This window comes from Hetaerina americana, unplaced genomic scaffold, assembly GCF_022747635.1.
Source record: "Hetaerina americana unplaced genomic scaffold, ioHetAmer1.1.p SCAF_5, whole genome shotgun sequence".
In the NCBI taxonomy this organism is placed as follows: Eukaryota; Metazoa; Arthropoda; class Insecta; order Odonata; family Calopterygidae; genus Hetaerina; species Hetaerina americana.
This window is the reverse complement of record NW_027287095.1, coordinates 87,896,529-87,918,125: the sequence shown is the minus strand read 5'-3', so window position 1 is coordinate 87,918,125 and position 21,597 is coordinate 87,896,529. Positions and strand designations below refer to the sequence as shown.

Below are 21,597 nucleotides of genomic sequence, written 5' to 3'. Positions count from 1 at the left end.
GGCAGGCGCTTTGGTCCTAAACTCCACGTGCCGAAAATCTAATGTTTTGTTCCCGAGTGCGATGCTTGTCTCATGTGCATCCTCCTCCACACGCCCTCACGCCCCCTACCCACGCTTTCCTGTCCCATTGTCCCCTCCCCCCACGGGTGGATGGCACGTGCTCCCGGCCAGGAGGTAGGCCCGCCGCCGGTGTTCGCGCGGCGCCCTGAACCACCCCTCGCTTCCGGAGCTGAAGGGTGGGCGGGGGATGGAGGCCTTCCCCACGGCGAGAGAATTTTTTGCCCTCCCTGGTCGTGGACCGCCAGATGGACACGACTCCACAGCCCCCCTGGAAAACACTCGTCCCTCAGCCTCCTATTCTCCTCTCCCTAGGATGACAGCTGGACCAGTCTGGTACTGATTCACGCCCACGCACATTCATTGTCATTCTGCGATCCGCCAATTGAAAAGACAAGTACCCAAACTCTACGAGATACCTTTGGTTTCCTTCTGGAATCTCGACCAAGTCGGTGGTTACGTATTATGAGGACTGCCAGACCCGCCTTGCCTCTTTAAGTGACCATTGACGGCGTTTCTTTGGCCATCAGAGGGAGATTTAATCGTGTAAACCTTTTAAGCTGTTCAATTATTGGACAAATGGCAGGTTTGGCCTTAAGAGGTGCTCCGTCCGATGACGAGGTCAAGGCATACCCTAATAAGTAGAATGGATTCAAGTCCGTGATGTTTGCGCTGTTCAAAGATTAAATTTCCCGTTTGGTTTATTACCCTGTCACGTCGGCATTAATTTTGAAGAGTAACTACGATCAACCGCACATCTTGTCCCCCGAGGACGACGCAGATAAATAAAAAAAACGCATAAGCTCAAAGATTGTAGTTTTCCAACAAAATTTACTTCGGCCATATTAAATTATAATACTCATTTGTAATTTGATGTTATTCCAGTGTGAAATGAATTTAAGCTACGAGAGACGGAGGTCCGTCTGAGAGAGCGAATTTGATTTAATTTAAATATATATGCTAAAATTTTCGGCAATCGCGCCCTCCCCAATGTTTAAATCTTCATAATTGCCATCGACACACGGACACAGTTGGCGGATCACACCCCGTGGTAAACCATGTACGTACGAGGGCAGGCTGAAAACTAATGCACACATGCTCGTAGACCACAAACAAAATGACCTTCAGGAGCACTCTATTGGCATGTGGAAGTAACATTCCTCCTCAACACGCATGCGCAGGTTTGAGGTCGTTACATTCACCCAGTGTATTTTGAGAAGCGGAAGTATTGAGACGTATACTAGTGCTATGTCAACGCGAGTTGAACAGCGTGCTGTTATCGAATTTTTAACTGCTGAAAAAGTGTGACTCCTACTGAGATGCATCGTCGTTTAAAGGCTATTTATGGTGACGATACTGTTGATAGATCTACTGTTAATCGATGGGTAGTAAAATTTCGTGGTTGCGAGCCTGGAAAAGCCATAATTGTTGATGAAACACGCAGCGGACGTCCAATCACTGCAACATACGATAAGAATCGCGAACTCGTCGAAGATTTGATTCAAAATGACCGGCGAATCATTTAAAAGTGTATTGCAAACCATATTGGAATATCCAAGGGACGTGTCGGCTTCATTATTGAACAATTGGGATACATTAAAATTGGTGCACGATGGGTATCACGCCGTCTCACGGACGAGGACAAACAAAACCCTCTTTATTCCCCGATCTTGCGCCTTGCGATTTTTATTTTTTCCCTCAACTCAAGAGACACCTCAAGGGTAATCTCAACACCTCGGACGATGAGGTGAAGGCAAAAATTCGATAACAGCACGCTGTTTATCTCGCGTTGACATAGCTTTAGAACACGTCTCTATACTTCCGCTTCTCAAAATACTCTGGAAGAATATAACTACCTCAAACCTGCGCATGCGTGTTGAGGGGGAATGTTACTTCCACATTTCATTAGGAGTGCTTCTGAAGGTCATTTTTTTTGTGGTCTACAAACATGTGGGCATTAGTTTTCAGCTTAACTTCGTATGAGTCACTCGAAATCGCGCCTCCTTTATCCTTGTGTATCTTTGCACTCTTCTGTAGACCCTTCTCTGTTTCATTCCGTCCCCGAAGAGGAAATTGTTCCCAAAACGGGGATTCAGGATCTTTAATCTTATTTCATATTTTATCATTGTTACTGATACCTCTTATGCCTCTGTCAAAATCTCGGAATAGACAACTCTCTGTATTGGAATCTGCAGATTCAGGGAATGGCAAAAATACAACCTCATTTCTTGCGATGCTTATCGCACTGTAATGAAAATTGTACCGGAAAATCAGTGTCACTCCAATTAGTATCAACATCATAGGTTTTTCAGCCCGAGAAATGGTTTGCAACACCTCTCTGCTCTATCTTGATTCCTGCCACTCTTACCTTTCCTTCACAGTTCATCTTTCCTTGACTTCTTCCACCAATTGCTTCTTCTAATATATCTGCAGTCTTCCGCGACGACACTCAATCGTTACGGTTTCTTAAAGTAGAGCTCTCCCTAATCCTAATTTCTTAACTGATGTTCAGCAAACTTATTTACCTAACTTTGTCTTCGACCAACTCATTTGACTTGAGTAATCTCACTTTGTCTTCAGTAATATACTTAGCCTATGAACATAACCTTATTTTTTTCGACTTTACTTCGTTAATTATGCAAAGGAAACTATTATTATATTGTTTTTATTTCGGCGCACGGAGCAGGATCCAGACGCCACCATTGTATTTGGAACTTGGATGACGCTTTCCATGCTAACGGAAAATGTCCAAAATATTACGGAACAAGAAAACGGGAATGCTCTGCGAATGAATGAAGGAATTGAATTCATTCAAGGTTTTTACAGTCGCGCCAGAATCATTAAAAACCTGCGGGGATAATTAACTCCATCCCGAAAGCTTGGGCATTGGGTATTATATAAAAAAATCTTCGCGAGGACAGCTGGAAATGAAGGGAAACCCCATTATGAATCAATTATCCCTGCGGGTCGCGAACACAAAAGACGGGGTGTAATTTGCTTGCCGAGGGAATAACTGCTCACGAATAAAGTTCTCCAGGGAATCGTTACATGGACGGGGTCGGCTCAATGCCCTCACGTGGTCATCCCCGTGCGACCTTGTTTATTCCTCCGAATCGAACATTTATATTTTTGGATAAGATAAAACAATACCTTCACGAAACGTATTGTCATTTCATTTCTAAGAATTATACAATAGTAATTGAAATGTGATTGATTTCAAATTCAGTATGGTTTCAAGGGCTTTCAGTTCCATTGAAAAAATCCCTTAAAAGATTGACTCAGTCCTTCCTTCAGTGAGGTCTTATAAATTTCATACTTTCCGAATTATTTTGTAAAAAAGAAACACCCGCTTTCTCGGCAGTATATCACTTTATTCTGGTGATATAGATCAAAATGGAAAAGAAAACTTTGGCAAAGGGGTGGTGTAACTTTTAATGACCAGTAAGTTCAAGTAAGATTTACATCTCCTATTGCTCTTGTACATTAATTGAATAACAGCGTTCTGTCAACGAAACCCAAAATGAACGTTTTAATCTGTCCCACAGTGGGAATTATCGGAAATAGGTATTAGAAATCCTCAAGCTTGGAAAAGAAACCTTTAATTTTTGTACCAATCACCCATTTAATAGTCGAAGTATCATCAAAGGAATTTCGAGAATAAACGATGTTAGAAACAATTGAGGTTTTATGGCAATCTTACGAATTATAGTGCGACAGTTGTGCCTGTGTAATTTCACGTTGGGGTCGAGTTGAAGGAAGGGTATTCTAGCAGAATAGTGAGAAATCCGTAGCGGAAGGAAATAACTCAGTGTATCCAAACAAAGTCTTTTATCACTCCATCCATTTCAAAATTCAATTGCTCAATTGTTCCTCGTTTTTTCCATCCAGAATACACCTTGCGATTAACTAAAATAAATAAACCACTAGGCAATTAGGTTAACCGTTTAGAAATATTTTAATTCCGTATTATGTGACGAAATTAACCAATTTAGAAACTTAAATCAATACTTCAGGGGTAAAATAGATAGTTTGCCTTTGTAATACGATAACGACGTGCCTGTATCATGTTGGCGAGCGTTTTAGGAATTTTTTGAACGGCTCTTAAAGATTAAGATCGTATGATTTCTTTGGACATAAGTCCATCCCGGAATGAACATTTTATTTTCAGACCTGTCTAATATTGAAACAGTGTGAAATGCACGAGGAAACGTTATTTCATTTAGAAAATTTGCTTCGCAATTGGGTAGTTTGAGCAGGAAATGGATTTTTCCCTGATCATTCATTCGCTTTCCGGCCCCGTGACCCGAAGGTCGCCCTCCCCATTTGAGGAGCAATGGGGCGGCGTCACCCCGCTCTCGTGCCACCCCGTCGTCGACTCCGACTCTCACCCCCCCCCCCCCGCAGATCGATCGATCACCCTTCCTCCAGAATGCAACCACCCACTCCCCCGCGAATGCACGCGCGAGCGTGATGCTCAGAATGTTCACGGTGCATGCATGGGCTGTGCCACGACCGCGGATGGCGACCGCATCTATGTGTAGTTGATGCATCGGCATATAACAAACACAAAAGAACATTTCGACTTTTTGGTATTCGCGAAGGGTATTCTACACAATGACTTCGATCTATCTTTCCAAAGTCAAACCTTAGAAACAATCAAGAAGCGAGAATTTCAGCAAGAAACTGGAAAGGTATTTTCAATAATATTCTCTTGATATACTTTTAATGGGATTAATTTAACAAATGAAAGCACTATAACTATGGGTTATCTAATGTATAAACGAATTCTATGATTAATTAATTTGTTATTGTGTCGATAGCAACTACCCACAATTTTTAGTTTACAGGGGAATATTTTGTGCGATAATTGTCCACGCTATAGTGTCGAATTTACGTACTCGTATTCATTTCAAAGTTAAAATAAAAATAAAATTCCATTTTACCTGAGTTATTTCTGTATGCACTAGATCCACGAATTTTAATGCAACAATTTTCCGGCCGGGATCCCGGGGAAGGCAAATGATTTTTACACTTTGAAATCCATACAAATCAATGCGCATTTAGCTCCGTTAACAGTTAATCGTCACGGCATTTCCAGCAGTTTCTTTGAATTTCACCGCTAATTGTTCTCATTTATAATGCGCAGTTACGCGAAAGTTGGCGACTGTTTGCCACGACGTTTCGGGCACCTGAGACCAAATACTCGATTCACTCACTGGGAAAATGAAATCGGGATAACCGACGTGGTCTCTTCCTTTCGATTCTAAAAGAAATCCTTTCGAAACGTGCGGACTACGGTAACTAACGGGAACATCGAGAATCATATCATTTTCGTCAACGTTTTTGCAATAGTTTTTCTTATGATATTGTTCATATTTTTCCATCGATAAATTTCAACAAAAAAGCTGTATTAGACAGACAAAAGAAGAGGGACTATGTAATTCTTAACTTAATATTATTCTGATTTCCATATCTAATGTCTTTCCCATGCGCCGTTCGTTTACCCTTCGCCCTTTCCACGCCTGATCCTATGCAGTTCGCCAGGTCGAAAGAAGGGGTACGCGCTGTCGAAAATAGGGGTTTAGAAGATTAAAATCCCACGGAATACTCTCAAAGTCTGTAGTCCTAACGCCCCCCGCCGTGCGCCCTTGTGCCGAATGGGGTGTAGATGAATTTACATAAAGCCTATTGTATTTCTGAAGTTTCCGTCCGGAATGTGTAGAATACCAACCGGTAATAAGCGTCTGAATTGCATGTGTGCCTGCCCTCTTTTAATTTATTTTCTTGTTTTCTTTGTATTGGCATTGGAATAGCTGTTAACCATGTAACACTCGCAATATGTGTAGGCATGTTGCATGATTGGTGTTCGGGCGCCCTCTTTCCACGCGGTTTCTGTTGGATCGCGGTATGCCTGGTGAATGAGGGAGCAGAGGGAATACATGTAGAATGGCTGGCGACCTACCACCCCCTGCCACACGTCCTTGTGATGGCTTGCGGGTTATTGTGTAGATGTAGATGAGGAACATTCGTTTGCCACGTAAATTCGCGCAAAAACGATTCGACAATGATGGAATATCAAGAGGGCCCCGGGATGTCCATCTTTGTTCAGGGCAGTAAGTAAACGTGAGGCCCCTGGCCTCGTAATCATCCCACCAATCCTAGAAGTGTCGCATCTCTGTGGTAGCGGCCTTAATTGTCCGGGGAGGAGCCCTTCCTACCATCACAGGAGGGCCATTGTATGACGGGTGAGAGACTTTGGGGAGCGGAAGATGGAGTGAGAGGAACCCGGCGTCGGCAATGGTCCATAAGGGCTCTTAAGGGCCCCTCCGACGGACGGATTCATGCGCTTTCAAGTGCCCTCCACAGGGGATCGGCATTCCGCCGAAAAATTCGAAGACGCCGAGATTTCAACGGACATCTTTGGCATTGGAGATCATTGCAAAGACCGCCGCACTTTATCAAATGCACTTATTGCTTTCGTACGTAGCATTCGCCCCAGCTTCCCTGCACGTGAATGAATCGCTAATAGACTATAAAACAACAAGCGCAATTTCCCAGAGTAACGTTCGCCCACGTGAAGATTTGCAGGTTGTGGCGTGGGCGGGACGGGGTTCGAACCCAGCATCTGCCAGTAGTGCCGGACGAAGCGATTAACGTCCTCGACTAGTATGTTTCTCATCCCGCGCTTGTAAAAACACGGAGATGACAAGAGAGCGGCGGACTTCGTCTCATTAGTATTCTTTCTCAGTTGCGATGACAACATAGCATATGCAAGAGGCGTACACATGCGACTGCTAACACTTAAGTGTGGACGCTCAGATTCCCTCCTTCGAATTTCCGTTCGCTTCTTAATTTTCCCTTTCGTCTTCCCCTCGGCAAGAGTTGTTTTGTTTGCTTACGAGAGGGTGGAACATGATCGCTGGAATATTATTGTGCGTTTTCCAACTCTTTATGATGTACAGCGTCAGAAAAATTCATCACATACAACTTTGCACATTGATTTGTTTCGTTCATTAGTGGTTTTACCCCGAACGCAAGCTACCTTTCACGATGAGAAAGTGATACGCGGAGCACGTCGATTTTTCACTTGTCCACCACAAAATGATCACACCATATATTTTGAAAATCGCTCCCGAGTATTCGCACGCTTTGCCCTTTGCTTTGGTTTAAAGGAAACCTGGCTCCTCGGGTTCGATCCTCGCCAATGGTCAATTAATATTTCCCGGGAGAGCAGACGCCCATTCCCAGCTGATTCTTCAGATTGGACTGCGACAAGGTTTTACACAAAAAGGTGCCCCCGATGGATTGCTCGAATGGTAAATAAACAAACTTGAAATGATATCACTGATTGTGAAGAATAAGCTTATCTTATTTGGTTTGATACAAAGGGTGGCGTTCAACATTTGGGTTTGGTCACCAGTGTTTTAGGAAGAGTCGGAACCGTCTTGATACTTCGAATTGTCTTTACTCCGTTTGCGATAAGGTATTTCGTGATGAATGGGCGGAAGAGTCCTTCCTTCTAATTAGATGGAAATCACTCGACCAGGTGCCCGACGAAGAATGCATATGAAGTGGAAGTGAACCGGACATTAAAACAATTATAGAGAGAATCATATTTTGATACTCGAATCGTGCTTCATACATTGTTTGTATCAAATGTATCGGGAGGAAAAGTTTCGTAAAAATAAATTTATTTCGGATATTGCTACAAATACTTCAAAATTCTTCTAAGTACATCCCTTGAACGTCGGGATCGACGATTTGAACGCGGATTCCGGAAGGTCCTTAAGGGTACGCGTGCAAGTTTCTATGACGGCACTTAGGGTCTTATGGTGGTGTCCTTTGAGGAAGGATATCACTTTGGGGAATAGGAAATGGTTTGCTGGTGCCAAGTCGAGACTGTGAGGGGGTTTGGGAATCGTAGCGACGCCGTTGCAGAAGGTCTTCGCAAGCAGACACTCGACTCTGCTCTTGGTCGTTCGCCAAGACCTTCGGGAGGACGAGTTTAGCTTACATCTTCTGCATCGCCAAATTATGAGTGATAATGGTGTGTGTATTGTCATCTTGTATCAATGCCAATAATACGATATCTGCGATCATGCGCAAACTTAACCGACGGTCTGAATTCAGCACTTCACGCACACGTCAGGAAAAAATTGTCATCGATACTTTTAATACAAACCTTGCATACAACTTATTTATTTTAGGAAAATTAGAAAAATAAGCTGTTAACCTGCGCCACATAATAATTTTCTAGTATTTTCGTAACTCTTTCCATTGTATTTATTAATTTCATTCCCTCATTTCGAAGACGCAGCATTATCCTGAACTCTTATGAACAGAAAGCCCAAATCATCATCTCCTGGAGTGGGTCTAATTGCTAACTCAGTTGCTGACCCATTCAGACACTGATCAACTAAATAATGAGCTATTGCCATATGTGCAATGCCTATTTTTTTGGAAACAAATGCTCCGTTTTTCGCCCACCATCAGAGAATCGATACAATTCAATTAGAATTATCTCCTTTTACTTTTCTCCGCTCCAATTCACGTTTTACTGCTACACGTTTTTTTCATCAAATAGTAGGAAAACTATTAATGCCTAACTTGTATAACATTTATTGATGTGCTTAGTGCTCTATTTGTTGAAATTTCCTCAGCTAAAAAGCGCCCTTCCTTCGTTTAAAAGCGCCCGATTTAAGATATTTGCACTCTTTGTTTCTTTTCTAAAATTTCGACCGGAAAGAAGAAAGTTAAGTGCATAAAATGACCGAAATGGAAATCATAAAGTTCGGGAACTGGTTTAGCAGAATGTCTCCGATCGAAATACAATGTTAACTTTGTTTATCCTATTGCCGTGGCACTTAATTTTACACGGTGCCTTGAAGTTTGCCAAGCACTCACCTCCAGTTTCTGAGAGAATTCCTCCACGATCCGTTCATTCTGCTTCACCATTTCCTGATTCCTCTCCAGAAGGGCTTTGCCCAATTCGGCTGCGAGGATGAGGTCCTGCTCCTTTCGTGAGAGCTGGGAGAGGAGGTCCTCGCTGTCCGCCGCCGCGGTCGCGCCTCCCCCGCCCGCCTCGCTCTCCTGTCCCAAGTGGCGGCTCTCCATTTCGAATATGTAGTCTTCGAGCTCGTATTTGGGCTTCATCATAGCCACAGGAGAAGAATATCTACCGCAGTAGCTCATTGTTTTAGGCCAGTTGGCCCCACAATTTGTCCATCGCTATTCAGGAAAAAAATAAATACCCAGATACTTCTTATTCAACACCAACGCAGAAGAAAAGTATTCGTTTTGAATTTCGCACGTTACGTTTAACTTTTCACACGGTATTGTTTTTACGTTACATTCACAACTCACAGATAAAAACAGAAACTTTAAGGCGCACAAAATTTACTTTTGTTTTATCTCGCCGTCACCTGTAATCCAAAATATTATCTGATAATCACGAGTATTTCCGATTACGTAAATTAAATTTCAACACACACATACACACGATAAAAATCCTTTAGGTCTTCAAGATCCTCTTCGACGTTACTTAAATTTAACTTCGCCCTGCGAAAAACACACACCTTCACCACAAACGCCTCAACTACCACCTGCGGTCGGCGAGATGGATTCTCGCTCTTCTAACCCTCACACCGCTCACTCAGGTGTTCCCGACTCTGAAGGCTCGTTGGCCAGCTCGTGAAAGCAGACGACATATAACAACCTCGTGATTGTTTATTAATACCATCCTTTGTTGAAAAAGGGGTCTTATTATCATTTAGACACAAAGAAATCTATATAATTTTGTGCTCCCACGTTAATAACATAGTCTGAAGATGTATTTAAAGCAAATTCAGTTCGCCATACGCAAAATTTCACGGCATTAAAAAAATCGCTGGAAATGTCCCCTAATTCTTGTGGAATTGAAAAATTTAAACTACTATTCTTTGTTTTAGAGTAATATTTGAACCTATCATGATCAATATGTAAGTAGAATTTAGAGATATATATATATTAGACATTTGAATTGAAATCATTTCCTAATTTTGATGCTCATATGTTTATTTCTCCTTGAAACCCGTGCAGCCAATCACAGCCGAGAACACTTAACCAATCCACTAACTGGAATTGAAATTCAAGTTACGAATGTCGTTAGAGCAGTGATGTTCCCAGGTTTTTGTCATTGTTACACTTTTCGTGAAATGTGTATTCTTTAGCGGTTTAGTGTGATTATGTCCCATCGGATGCCATTTTCAAAGAATCATTCACCAATTTGAGCCCTTGCAAATGTTATTGACGGAACACGTGTGAAACACTAGAAAAGGTAACAGCTACTAGAGTGAAGGTAGAAGTTGATTTTGTTGACAAATATTCAATGTTAATTAAGATTTCTTCTGCTTTTTGAAGGTTCCTCCTCTATTGTATGTAGCGATAACCAGTTTGAATTTTTACGACTTTGAAAGAATGGAGCCCTCCAAGGAACCAATAAGTGTCAGAATCGCCAGGTTGAATAATTTGTTTTTGGGCAAAACAACATCATCAAACCCGGCGATTGTAAATAAACATTGGGTCAGCCGCGAGGGATTGCTGGATGCTCTTATAGTTTTATACGACGAGTGCAATAATGATGCCCTTAAAAGAGACAAACATATTGCAAATTTCGTGGACAAATGTAAGGAAGTGAAGTTATTTGGTTTGAAGCTAAATGATATATTTGTGACTATCATGTTAAAACAATTAATAAGTGCCCCTAATTTTGAATCTGATTGAATATTTGTCATTTTAATTTTGTGAAATATTAAATTATTGCAGTTCGAAGTATGGTAACGGAGCTAAGACGCCTAAGGGTCAATATTACAGACTTCGAAGTGAAGAAGGTCATCGGTCGGGGTCATTTTGGTGAAGTTCACGTTGTCAGGGAGAAGCAAACTGGAGATGTTTACGCGATGAAAAAATTAAGGAAGAGTGACACCCTCTCGCAGCAATCTGTACGTGATTCCTATACTTGGTTTTAATTTTTTGGAATATGCTAAAATAGTGTTACAATATTGTTTTGTTACAATATTTTAAGGTGGCGTTTTACGAAGAAGAGAGAGATATAATGGCTTGCGCTGCATCGCCGTGGCTTACGTCCCTACAATATGCTTTTCAAGATTTAAATCATCTATATTTAGTCATGGAATTTCATCCTGGTGGAGACTTACTTGCCTTACTTGAAAGGTACCTACACATGTAGTCCTAAAATGTATGTTGCCCACCCGTTTTATGGTTGGGTTTTTTAAATTTCATGGCTTTGAAATCTGAGTATACTTATTTTCACTCTTAAATTATTGAATGTGTTTCTTGTAATTCACCGTGCTGTTTGAGGAGCTATTTTATTAACACCCACCAACTGCCAGCAATATTATTAGTGTTATTTTTGTTTTGTTAAAAATGCTAAGAGAGCTGTTTTTTGTTGCTGATATTTTCAAACTCCTGTCTAAGTGTTTTGATCATTGATTTGGCATCTTTTGAATCTTGGTAACACTGTGATATTTAGAACAGCGTGGGACCTTTACAATATCTTTCAAAGCAATGGGAGGACATCTGCAATTGTAATAGCTCCAAATCCAGTCATTTTCCAGAAAATTATGATATCTAATGGAAATTATTGTTGCTTACTTATTATAAATCACGTTAGATATGGAGACTGTGCCTGATAATCCAAAAGGGAGTAGGAAAGCCAGGGTTTCTGATGACAATGACTTTTTCCTGCAGACAAATGATGTCCCAGATGATGGCTCATTTTTAGCATATTATTTTTAATTAGAGAATCTACCCATAAATGTAGGTTTTGGTTGGACACAACTATCAAATAAGTATTGTGTCCCTCCTAACACAAGACAATCCAACATCCTACTTCATCTTACTTTCTTTCATTTCATTTTATTAAAAAAACTCATTTCTTCGAAAGAAACCAACTAGGAAAATTTTTCCCTTCCATCACGAGCGAGTACATACATACTCCTCTTCATCTCTGTATACTGCCTCCATCCCATCCAACATCCCTATCCTGTTCCTTCCCTTTCCTCGTTTGCCTAACATTCTCCCCTAAATTACAGTCTTCAAAATCCCACTGCCGATCCCTTCAGCCACTTTTCCTGCCTCCATAGGATTTCTCCCAACAAACCCCTCTCTTCGCCCACCATACCAAGCATACTTCCTCGTTTGTTTTCCTCTCTGTCCATTTCACCTTCTCCATTCTTCTCCACACCCACATTTCAAAAGCCTCCAGTCTACGTCTATCCTTCTGCTTCAATGACCACGTTTCCCCACCGTACATAGCTACGCTCCATATCAAAGTTTTTACGAGTCTTTTCTAAATACTCAATGTCCCTGTTATCAATTCCCTCCTTGTGAAAGCCTCTTTCCCTGGTGCATTTCTTCTCCTTTCGTCCCTAATACTTAGACTATTTTGGTCGAAAACATTTCCAAGATACGTAAACTGTTTTTGCCCTCATATTTAAATGTTTAGCTTAGCCTTTCTATTTCTGGAAAATCGTATAACCTTTGTTTTATTAATATTGATTCTCATCCCATACCTGTTGCACTGAATTTCCAATACTTTCAGCACATATAAGATTGAAAGTGCACCAAAAAAATTTGCTTTGTCAATGACTTTATTGAGCATTGTTTACTGGGGGAATTATGTCTGTGATCATTGAATTGTTCCAAACAAAATATTGAAATCATTTAAAAATATTTTTTGCTGGGAAAAGAAACCTTAAATTTGTTAAAGATTGGCAGTTGGACGGGTAAAAGTTGAAAGCCACTGAGGCAATATTTACTAATTACTTTTACTATGGAAATCCATATAAATAGAGGGTATTTACAATATGAAGATCTGATACAGTGCTGATGTTCTAAAGCTTTTGATGTGTCTCTTAAATTCCTCTCCGTTAGTGCCAAAGATTACCCGAATTCTGCAAAGCTACTGGAAGATGACTCAAAGACCAAAAAAGTATTCCATGTCAATGTTACACCCACTTTTTTATTATGAATACTTTGTTATTCACATTTTTTTGTGCAGTTATATTTATTCAAATGAATATAGATGTAAGGGAAAGGGATGGGAACCCTTATAAAAGACGAACCCAGGAGTGGTAGGGAAGGTGGAACTGAGCAGATCACGAGGGCAAAAATATTTCCTTGACCATGACTTGAACCCTTGGATCTTTTGACTTAATGCACAACATACTCCATTTTGTTATAAATGGCATGCATTTTATTTATGATCGATGATCCTCGAAAAACAATTACTATCATTGTAAGTCTATGATTGGGAAAGTTTGAAGTGGTCATTGGCCAAAATTTGATGTATAAAATTGATTTTATATGTAAATATTGATTCGTTTATTGTATCGTTAAAGACAAATTTGGGACATGCATGGAGCACGTAGATTGCTTGCAAAGATTCCAGACAGACAATTAAAAATGGATTTGGAGTTTGTGTACAAACGGTATTGGAAAGGATAAGTTGAAATGATGACAAATATGAGAGAAACAATTTTGCACTTCTCCACAGATTTATTTGTAACGAACAATGCGTTTCAGTTCATCGAGCCATCTTCGGGGAAAGGACAGGTCTTGTACCTGAAGAAGGTTCGATGAACCGAAATGTGTTGTGCGTTACAAATAAATCCGTGGAAAAGTTCAAATTTTACTTTCTCATAATGACAAACTTTCACTAAACTCACCTGAAGCTATCGAATGATAACAAATATATAAATGATGGTAACAGATAAAAAAAAACAGTGAACAGGTGCAGTAGGAGTGTACATAAGAATAAAATTATTTGATTTTTTTAATAAATAAAAATGCTTGCAAGCATCCATACAATGCTGTTTACATTCCAATTGACAGTTGTGTACACTTTTCTATACACTCTTATGATTATTCGATTTTCTTAATTTGGAATCACAATTACATGTGTGAAAAATGGCTGACTGAAATGAGCCACACCTAGTTTGACATTATTTATTCAAGTAATTAAAGCTGCTTCAGTTACTCTCTTATGCTTTTACTCAATTAGTTAAATTTTATTAAATATTTAAAATCTTTGCTTGCTTTGATAGTGATGTTATTAATATTTTAGGTTTGATGGCCATTTATCGGAAGACATGGCAAAGTTCTACTTGGCTGAGCTGACTCTGTCTATTCACTGTCTCCATGCAATGAAATATGTTCATCGGTGAGTGAGGTTTTATTATGTTGTAATTACATGTCACCACCATGAGAGTTCTTGGTTAGATGTCTGAAATTGATAAAACTATTTCTATGACATTGTAGATTTATTTACCGATTTTCCCCTTTCAATAAGGAACATGAAATTTTTTATGGCATAATACACATGCATATTATTCTCCCTGAATAAATGCTCTGAGACGTCCTGCCCTTTCAGTTTTCTAGCAATCTAAAGATACTTTCTAAAAGAATGGATTTTGTTTATATATATATATAGATGTATGTAAGTGTGTATTTATTTATTCTACGAAATGTTCACGGATGTGATTAATGGACCTATTGCTGGAGCTTTGGCCAATACTGTAGCGTAAAAAAGGGTTCTCCTATATAGTCCAAAATTTTCAGAGGCAAAACCACTTTCTTTTACACACATTAATTAATTTGTTTTTTTATTTACATAATTTTAGTCAAATTTCTTTTTCATGTAAAAAACCTTAGCAAATTTGGGAGAGGTAAAGTTAGGAGTAACATCTAACAGGGTAATAACATCAAGTGCATGCATAGGCATTAAAAAATTGTAATTTGTTATAATGTAGATGTTTTTAGGCATCCAGAAATGTACTTATTAATGTATGGGAATGGGGAATTCCTCTATGAGAAGGAATAAATTGATGATATCACTAGTTTTTTTTTGTCTTCCATCATGGAGAACCGTGGAAATGCAAAGTGTCTTCTTAAATCAACTCTTTGATGCTACCTAGTAGATTCATCTATAAAAATGTTATTCTTGTGCTTTGTAAAATTTAGTATGAAGTAGCACTCCCATTATATAATGAAGGCAATTGGGGTAGTTGGAATAAAAATTCTTATTCAAGTGGAAGGTATATTTTCCTGTTGTCTTAATATTTATGAAGTAGTGGAGATGGAACTTGTGATATCAGTTTCCATACTAATATAAAAAGAAAATAAAACGAATACTGGAATATTCATGCTTCAGAAGTGATTTAATTTTACGTTAATCATAACATAAGTGATTTGAAAGTGGTGCATGTTCTAGTATTTTTTTCTATTTTACTTACGGTAATCTTGCTTTTAATTTTAAGATTCTTCTTTTTAACATTATGTGCTTATTGTTTGTTTCATGTTTTGATGACGTGAAAATACTGGTTGGCATTCCTTCTTGCTCATCCAGGGACATCAAGCCTGACAACATCCTCATTGATCGTTGTGGCCATTTGAAACTGGCTGACTTTGGCTCAGCAGCTAAACTAAATGATGCAGGGATAGTTGTCAGTGAAATGCCAGTTGGGACTCCAGAGTATATAGCACCAGAAGTCCTTGCCGCCATGGAGTCAACAACGAAAGGAAATAAAAAGACGGGAGCTTATGGAGTAAGGACATATGACTTCATTTTTTTACTTGTCTAATTGAAGGGTTTGTAAAAGGGAGAGGACGCTACTCCGACTGGTCAAATTTTATAAAATGATAAACTTAAAACAAGACTGAAGCTTCAGTTTAAATGGGTGGACCAACCAAAATTCATAATGTAATCCATTCTCTTTGACCTAAAGCCCAGTTCATATGGTGCATATTTCCTCGATAGATGGATGCCTTGAGGACTGCTGTGCTAGTTCGTTTATTCAAGATAATGCCAGCTGCTCTGATGGCTGTTGTACTGGATTTTGTGGAAAAGTCAGGCTACATGCTTTGTTATTGTCTGTCAGTATCAGCCAATCACCATAGGCGGCACATCACATGATGTCCATTTTGTGCTTTTGAGAAGTTTCTTTGAAATGAGATGAAATCAATGTATGAGAGAACAGATTATGGCATTGATTGAATCATGCAGGGAAGAAACCTGTTTATACATGTGAAGTTGTTCTGCTGTAGCTTTATATATGGTGAACATTGCATTTAATAGCTGAGACTATTGCTCTTAAGGCACTAGCACCAACTTTGACAAATTGGTTTTTTGAAATGGTGGGTCCTGAAATGTGTTTCCAGTGGACAGGTACCGCAAAGTAACGGCAAGTGCTGCTCAGGGTGAAATGCATGTCCTCACGACTGCCTTTTGGTTTTTAATGAAAGCAGTGACCTGCCCTGGAAGTTTCACCGGAGCTTCTCTGCACATACTGATGTAGTTTTTAAATAACTTCAGATCATTGTGGCCATAGTTAACTGTGAAATAATGAAAAAGATTCAAAAATATTAATAGCTAACTGATTGGACGATTTACATAGTATATATCTGAAGTATTTGTATGCCTCAATTATTCATTAAATATGCTTAGAATCTCTCTTCCTAAATTTCTATTAAGCAAGCACTTTCTTGTCTTTGGCCTTCTTTTTTCTCTCTTCATTGCTTTCTCTTTGCTCCCCCATTCATTTCAACAGGCGAAATGGGTAAATGCTTCCTTTTGACAAACTGTGCCATAGCTTCCATCTTTCTCCTATCTGTGATTCTTGTTTTTACAAAGCCTAGGCCATTAACACTCAAGTTTTTCCCACGAGGCACACTAGTCTGTTGGTAACCGGGATCCCCTGACTGTTCAGAGACAAGTGCATTGGGAAGCCGCTACGGAAAAATAAAAGCAAGCATTTCTTTACAGTGTTGGAATGTATGTTTGTGGTTCCTGCTGTTGCCATCCTCGCTCTGCTTGACTATGGTGTAATTAAGATGAGCAAGGGTGACTTGTACTGCCTGTAAACCTGGTTGTTTGTGCAAATGTTATGTGACATCGAATTGGATTTACCACCTTTCAGGAATTTAGTGAATAACCCATCATTGCTATCTGCTTACCATGACGAGGGTGGTCTGAAAAGTTTCCAGCCTCAGAAATTTCAGAAAAAATGTCTTGTACCTTTGTTAGGTCGGAAACTTTTCACACCACCCATGTATGTATGTTTTATGCTTAAACTGTAAGAAATGCAATTAATGTGGGCTAGTATTGACATTTCCTTTATCTTATTAGTTACAATGTTGCTGGATAACGTTTTATTTAGCATATTTAATAGGTCTCTCTAGTATTTTGATCTTAAAAAAGTATATCAATTATCTCATGTAATCTAACGTTATTTCAGGTTGAATGTGACTACTGGTCCTTGGGAATAGTGGCATATGAGATGGCGTTTGGCCACACACCTTTCTCTGGAGATAGACTGATGAGCACATATTGTAACATAATGAACCACAAGGTAAGTTTGGTAAACAATGAATCATCAGTTGTAGAGATTTAAGAATCATTCTTCCTGAATACACGCAATTTATATTTACTTTTTGTTTATTTCATTGCCATAGGAAACTTTGGTTTTTCCTGAAGATGAGGAAGTTACAGATAATTTTCGAAATCTAGTGGTGGGCCTCCTGAAAACAGCTGATGAACGTTTTGGTCATGAGGTGTTGCTTCAACACAAATTCTTTTCGTCTGTTGACTGGAATGGAATAAGGGAGAGTGAGTAGAATAATATGCTATCTTCAAATGTCAGAAGCATTTTGGTGTGTGCACCTATGTACACCTCCAATTCCATTTCTTAATTGATTAATCAACTAGTGTGAAATTCACATTTGAATTGTCGGTAGTTCATGTTTAAACTCGGGTGGTGAAAATGTTTATGGAATGAGCATTCAGTTGGGATAAGGCTTCATGTACAATTCTGATTATTATTATTATTGTTATTCTATCAGTTAAGGTAAGTTTTCAATGGACACAAACTATACAATTGGACAATGATGCATATCCTTGCCTCACCTAACAATATATCACCTGACATCCATGACAAGGCAATGAACCCATGTTCAATTCCACATGCTTCCACTCTTTATTCTGTCCAACGTGCCTATCCCATCCCTACCTTTTCCTCACTTGCCTAACGGTCAACCCTTTTCAACGTCCTATTGCCTATCATAATGTTTTGCATCCATCTTTTCTGCCTCCTTTGAATTTCTCCTAACAACCCCCTTTCTTCCCTCACCGTGGTTAGCATTTCCTTGTCTGCTCTCCCTTCTGTCCATTTCATCTTTTCCATCATCCTTGACACCAAAATTTAAAAAGCTTCCAACCTATTCCTATCACTTGTTTCAAAAACCATGTTTCCATGCTGGGATCCATATAAAATTTTTAACAAGCCGTTTCTTAACATTCTACCCAACCCTTCCCATGCTTTCCCTGTCATCAATTTTCTCCTCCTTGTGAAAGATTTTGTGCCTCATGCAATTCTACTCCTTATGTCCATACCACTTAGGCCATTTTGGTCCAAAACACTTCCCAGATAGGTAAACCCATCTACCTGCGCTAATTTATGAACTCCTATTTTAATAAATTCCAAAGAAACTGTGGGAGATGCCGCAACAGTAACTTTTAACGGAGTCATCCGCTAATGTGCATTTCAATGCAACAATTTCAGAGTGTAAAAATCATTCGCCTTGATCCCAGTCAAGGCGAATGATTTTTACTCTCTGAAATTGTTGCATTGAAATCCTATTTTAATATTTAACTTAGATTTCCTATTTCTCAAAAACCTCATAAATTACTTTTTGTTTACATTAATTCTCATTCCATATCAATCGCACTGAATTTCCAATTTATTCAGTAATGCTTGCAGCCTCTAGGCTGATTGGCAAACTGAAGCTTGATCATCTGCAAACCTGACTGAATTTATGAATTTCCTGCCAACTTTTATTCCCATCTCCAGTTATTCCCATGCCTCTTTCACCAATTCCTCCACACTCGCGTTGAACAGCGCAGGTGATAATGGGCACCCCCCTTCCTAATACTGTCCATCTGCCACTTGCTCCTGAGCGGTCTGAGGCTCATGCAAGTTGTGGATAAGTCTCCTATCCCTCCAATACACTTTTATTTTCTGCTATAAGTTCATTAATTCTACCCAATTTATTCTATCAAACACATTGAATTATACAAAACAAGCATAGGCGTATATGGATATGACTATGGACATGAGTTTCCTGAGACCCATTTCAGCTGTCAGCTGACTCCAACTTCATGTTCTGTAATCCTCACATGCCTCTGACTTTTCTTTTTTTGAAATTGAAATGAAAATGGATTTGACTAAGTCTTCCAGCCATATTCCTCCCTCATGAAATGTACAAATTAGCCCATGAAAACTCTTCCCTCCCATACCTTCCTAAATCCTTAAGCAGTTTCCTGGGAATGTTATCCATCTTCATGACCTTATTTGATTTCAATTCCCTCAATCCCTTTTCTATCTTGAAATCTTGTGTATGTGGTCCAAATCAATTCCATCCATGTCATATCCTCCTCCTGTCTAAACTAGCTGGCATAATGTTTTTATCATGTATTCCCCCTCATATATTCCTTCCGATTTATACTGCTATGTAATTTGTGGTTTTTGTTCATTTGTGTTGAAAATGTTCAAAATGACACCTCATGTCATGCTGATTTTACCGATTACAAAATACTGAAACAACTGTGACTGAGTAACTGATGGCATTTGGCAACATGCAAGGACTGCAGCTGTGTATTTGACACATAGGGCTTGGCTGTGAAGGAGATAACAAATACCTAATCCTGACAAATTAGAATGAGAAAGAATTCATTGTAAATATGTGACTTGGCACCTGCTATTTTCATAATTTGTGTGCATGAAATGTATAAGAAAACCCTAAGAGGATTTTGATTTTTCGAGAAGTATGGAGAAATGCTAGGTGTTGTAGAGAAGGTGAGAAAGTTTTTGAAAGAAATTCAAAGCTGTTCCAAAAACGTTCGAAAACCAAATAAACAAGGTAGGAAATGTGAATACAGGGCATATTGAGTGGCATTGGAGTGTGATTGATTGATTGTGTTTATTGGTTCCTAAAAGACATATTTCAGACATGCATGGAACACATCACATTAATTGCAAATATTCCATAAAAAACACGATATATATATGAAGTTGTGATAGAGAGATCTTTGGATTGGTAAGGTAAAGGGATAAAGAGATTAGGTATGTTGGCGAGAATGGAGGAAGGTAAAAGGGTTAGTATTGTTGAAACAATCACAAGCAAACAGAACAAGTTTCTGCAGTGTGTGGTATTAGGGTTTTTGTGTGGCATTAGGATTCATAGGTCTCAGTTCTGCATCCAATGACAACCTGCCTTGACATTAAATTACATTTATTATTATTGTATGAAGTTATAAATACATATGCATAGAGTGTAATGGTGTATGTTAAATTGAATGCTTTCATTTATTCGTCTAGCCATTCCTCCATTTGTTCCTGTGGTAAATGGTCAGGATGATACGTCAAACTTTGTGGAATTTGATCATGAAGCTCCCACACCATCCATTGCCAACTTCAAAGTCAAGAGAGAGTTCTCGGGTCAAAACCTTCCTTTTATTGGTTTCACGTATGCTCCTGAGGTCCAGAGCAGGTATGACAATGCTTAATTTAGAAACTCTTCATATCTTTCATATATTCTATCCAAATTTCAAAGTTGAATGAAAATGTACAAATTACTGACACTCTCATGACAGACCTCTCTATAGCCATTATCTTTTTCTTAATAGTTCAATGGCCGTTTCTGCTTCGCCTAAGAGGAACTGTGATGGCACTGAACAATTACTGGCAGCAAAACAAAAATTAGTTCAGGAACTTCAAATGAAATTGAAAAATACAGAGAATAAGGACAGGTAATTCAGAATTTTGAACTCATCTGTTATTGTCTTGTTAATATTTTTTTGTGTTTCCTCGAATATTCTACCTTAATATTTGATTTTGGTCTCTTGTGTTTATATTCATGTGGGATTGTCTTCGTTTCCAAGGGATAAAGAGTTTGAAGCGTTGGTAAAGAAACTTGAGGAGAAGGACCAAAATCTACTGAAGTTGGAAGAAGTTAGAAATAATCTTGAGAATGATCTTTCAAAGTATGTCAGCGAAACAATGGTGAGTACCTTTTTACTTCCGACAGTTAATTATACTACTGGCAATATCTGCTTAATTTCTGGCGATCAGTTGCAATGGTGCTGATTCCTATGATATGTTTTCCAAGTTTGAATTTTTTTTCATCTCATTCTTATAATTTTTTCATTCTCATTTAGGCCCTGAAGCGATTTATTGAATTGGAGAGGAAAGAGCGTTTAGAGATGGAAGGGAGAACTATAGAGCTAGTAAGGGACGCAAAGAAGAAGTGGAAGAGATCTGAAGAGGAGAAGGTTTCACAGCTCGTTTTAAAGATGAAGGTAAGCGCTTGTGTTAAATTCTTGATTAATCTATTTTAAGTGATGTTGCAGAGGTTGAAGATAAGTAATCATGAAGCTGTGCTCCTGCTATATCAATTTGGTTAGGTTAGAACAAAGACTTCATGAAT

The 21,597-nt window shown here is 39.1% G+C and overlaps 2 protein-coding genes across 2 annotated transcripts in view; one reads left to right on the top strand and one right to left on the bottom strand.

Moving 5' to 3' along the window:
• Positions 1-9,636, bottom strand: part of LOC139694276 (bicaudal D-related protein homolog) — a 329,317-nt gene extending 319,681 nt beyond the window's left edge. Inside the window, exon 1 of the mRNA XM_071592743.1 lies at positions 8,962-9,636. Within this exon, the coding sequence (XP_071448844.1) occupies positions 8,962-9,249 (288 nt within the window). The 5' untranslated portion in view covers positions 9,250-9,636. The remainder of the gene's footprint in view (positions 1-8,961) is intronic.
• Positions 9,637-10,512: 876 nt separating this feature from the next.
• The window catches only part of sti (citron rho-interacting kinase sticky), a 40,707-nt gene continuing 29,622 nt past the window's right edge, over positions 10,513-21,597 (top strand). Inside the window, exons 1-11 of the mRNA XM_071592572.1 lie at positions 10,513-10,720; positions 10,861-11,036; positions 11,120-11,268; positions 14,183-14,278; positions 15,464-15,662; positions 17,352-17,465; positions 17,569-17,722; positions 20,490-20,661; positions 20,798-20,920; positions 21,053-21,173; positions 21,329-21,469. Coding sequence (XP_071448673.1) covers positions 10,513-10,720; positions 10,861-11,036; positions 11,120-11,268; positions 14,183-14,278; positions 15,464-15,662; positions 17,352-17,465; positions 17,569-17,722; positions 20,490-20,661; positions 20,798-20,920; positions 21,053-21,173; positions 21,329-21,469 — 1,653 coding nt within the window. The remainder of the gene's footprint in view (positions 10,721-10,860; positions 11,037-11,119; positions 11,269-14,182; positions 14,279-15,463; positions 15,663-17,351; positions 17,466-17,568; positions 17,723-20,489; positions 20,662-20,797; positions 20,921-21,052; positions 21,174-21,328; positions 21,470-21,597) is intronic.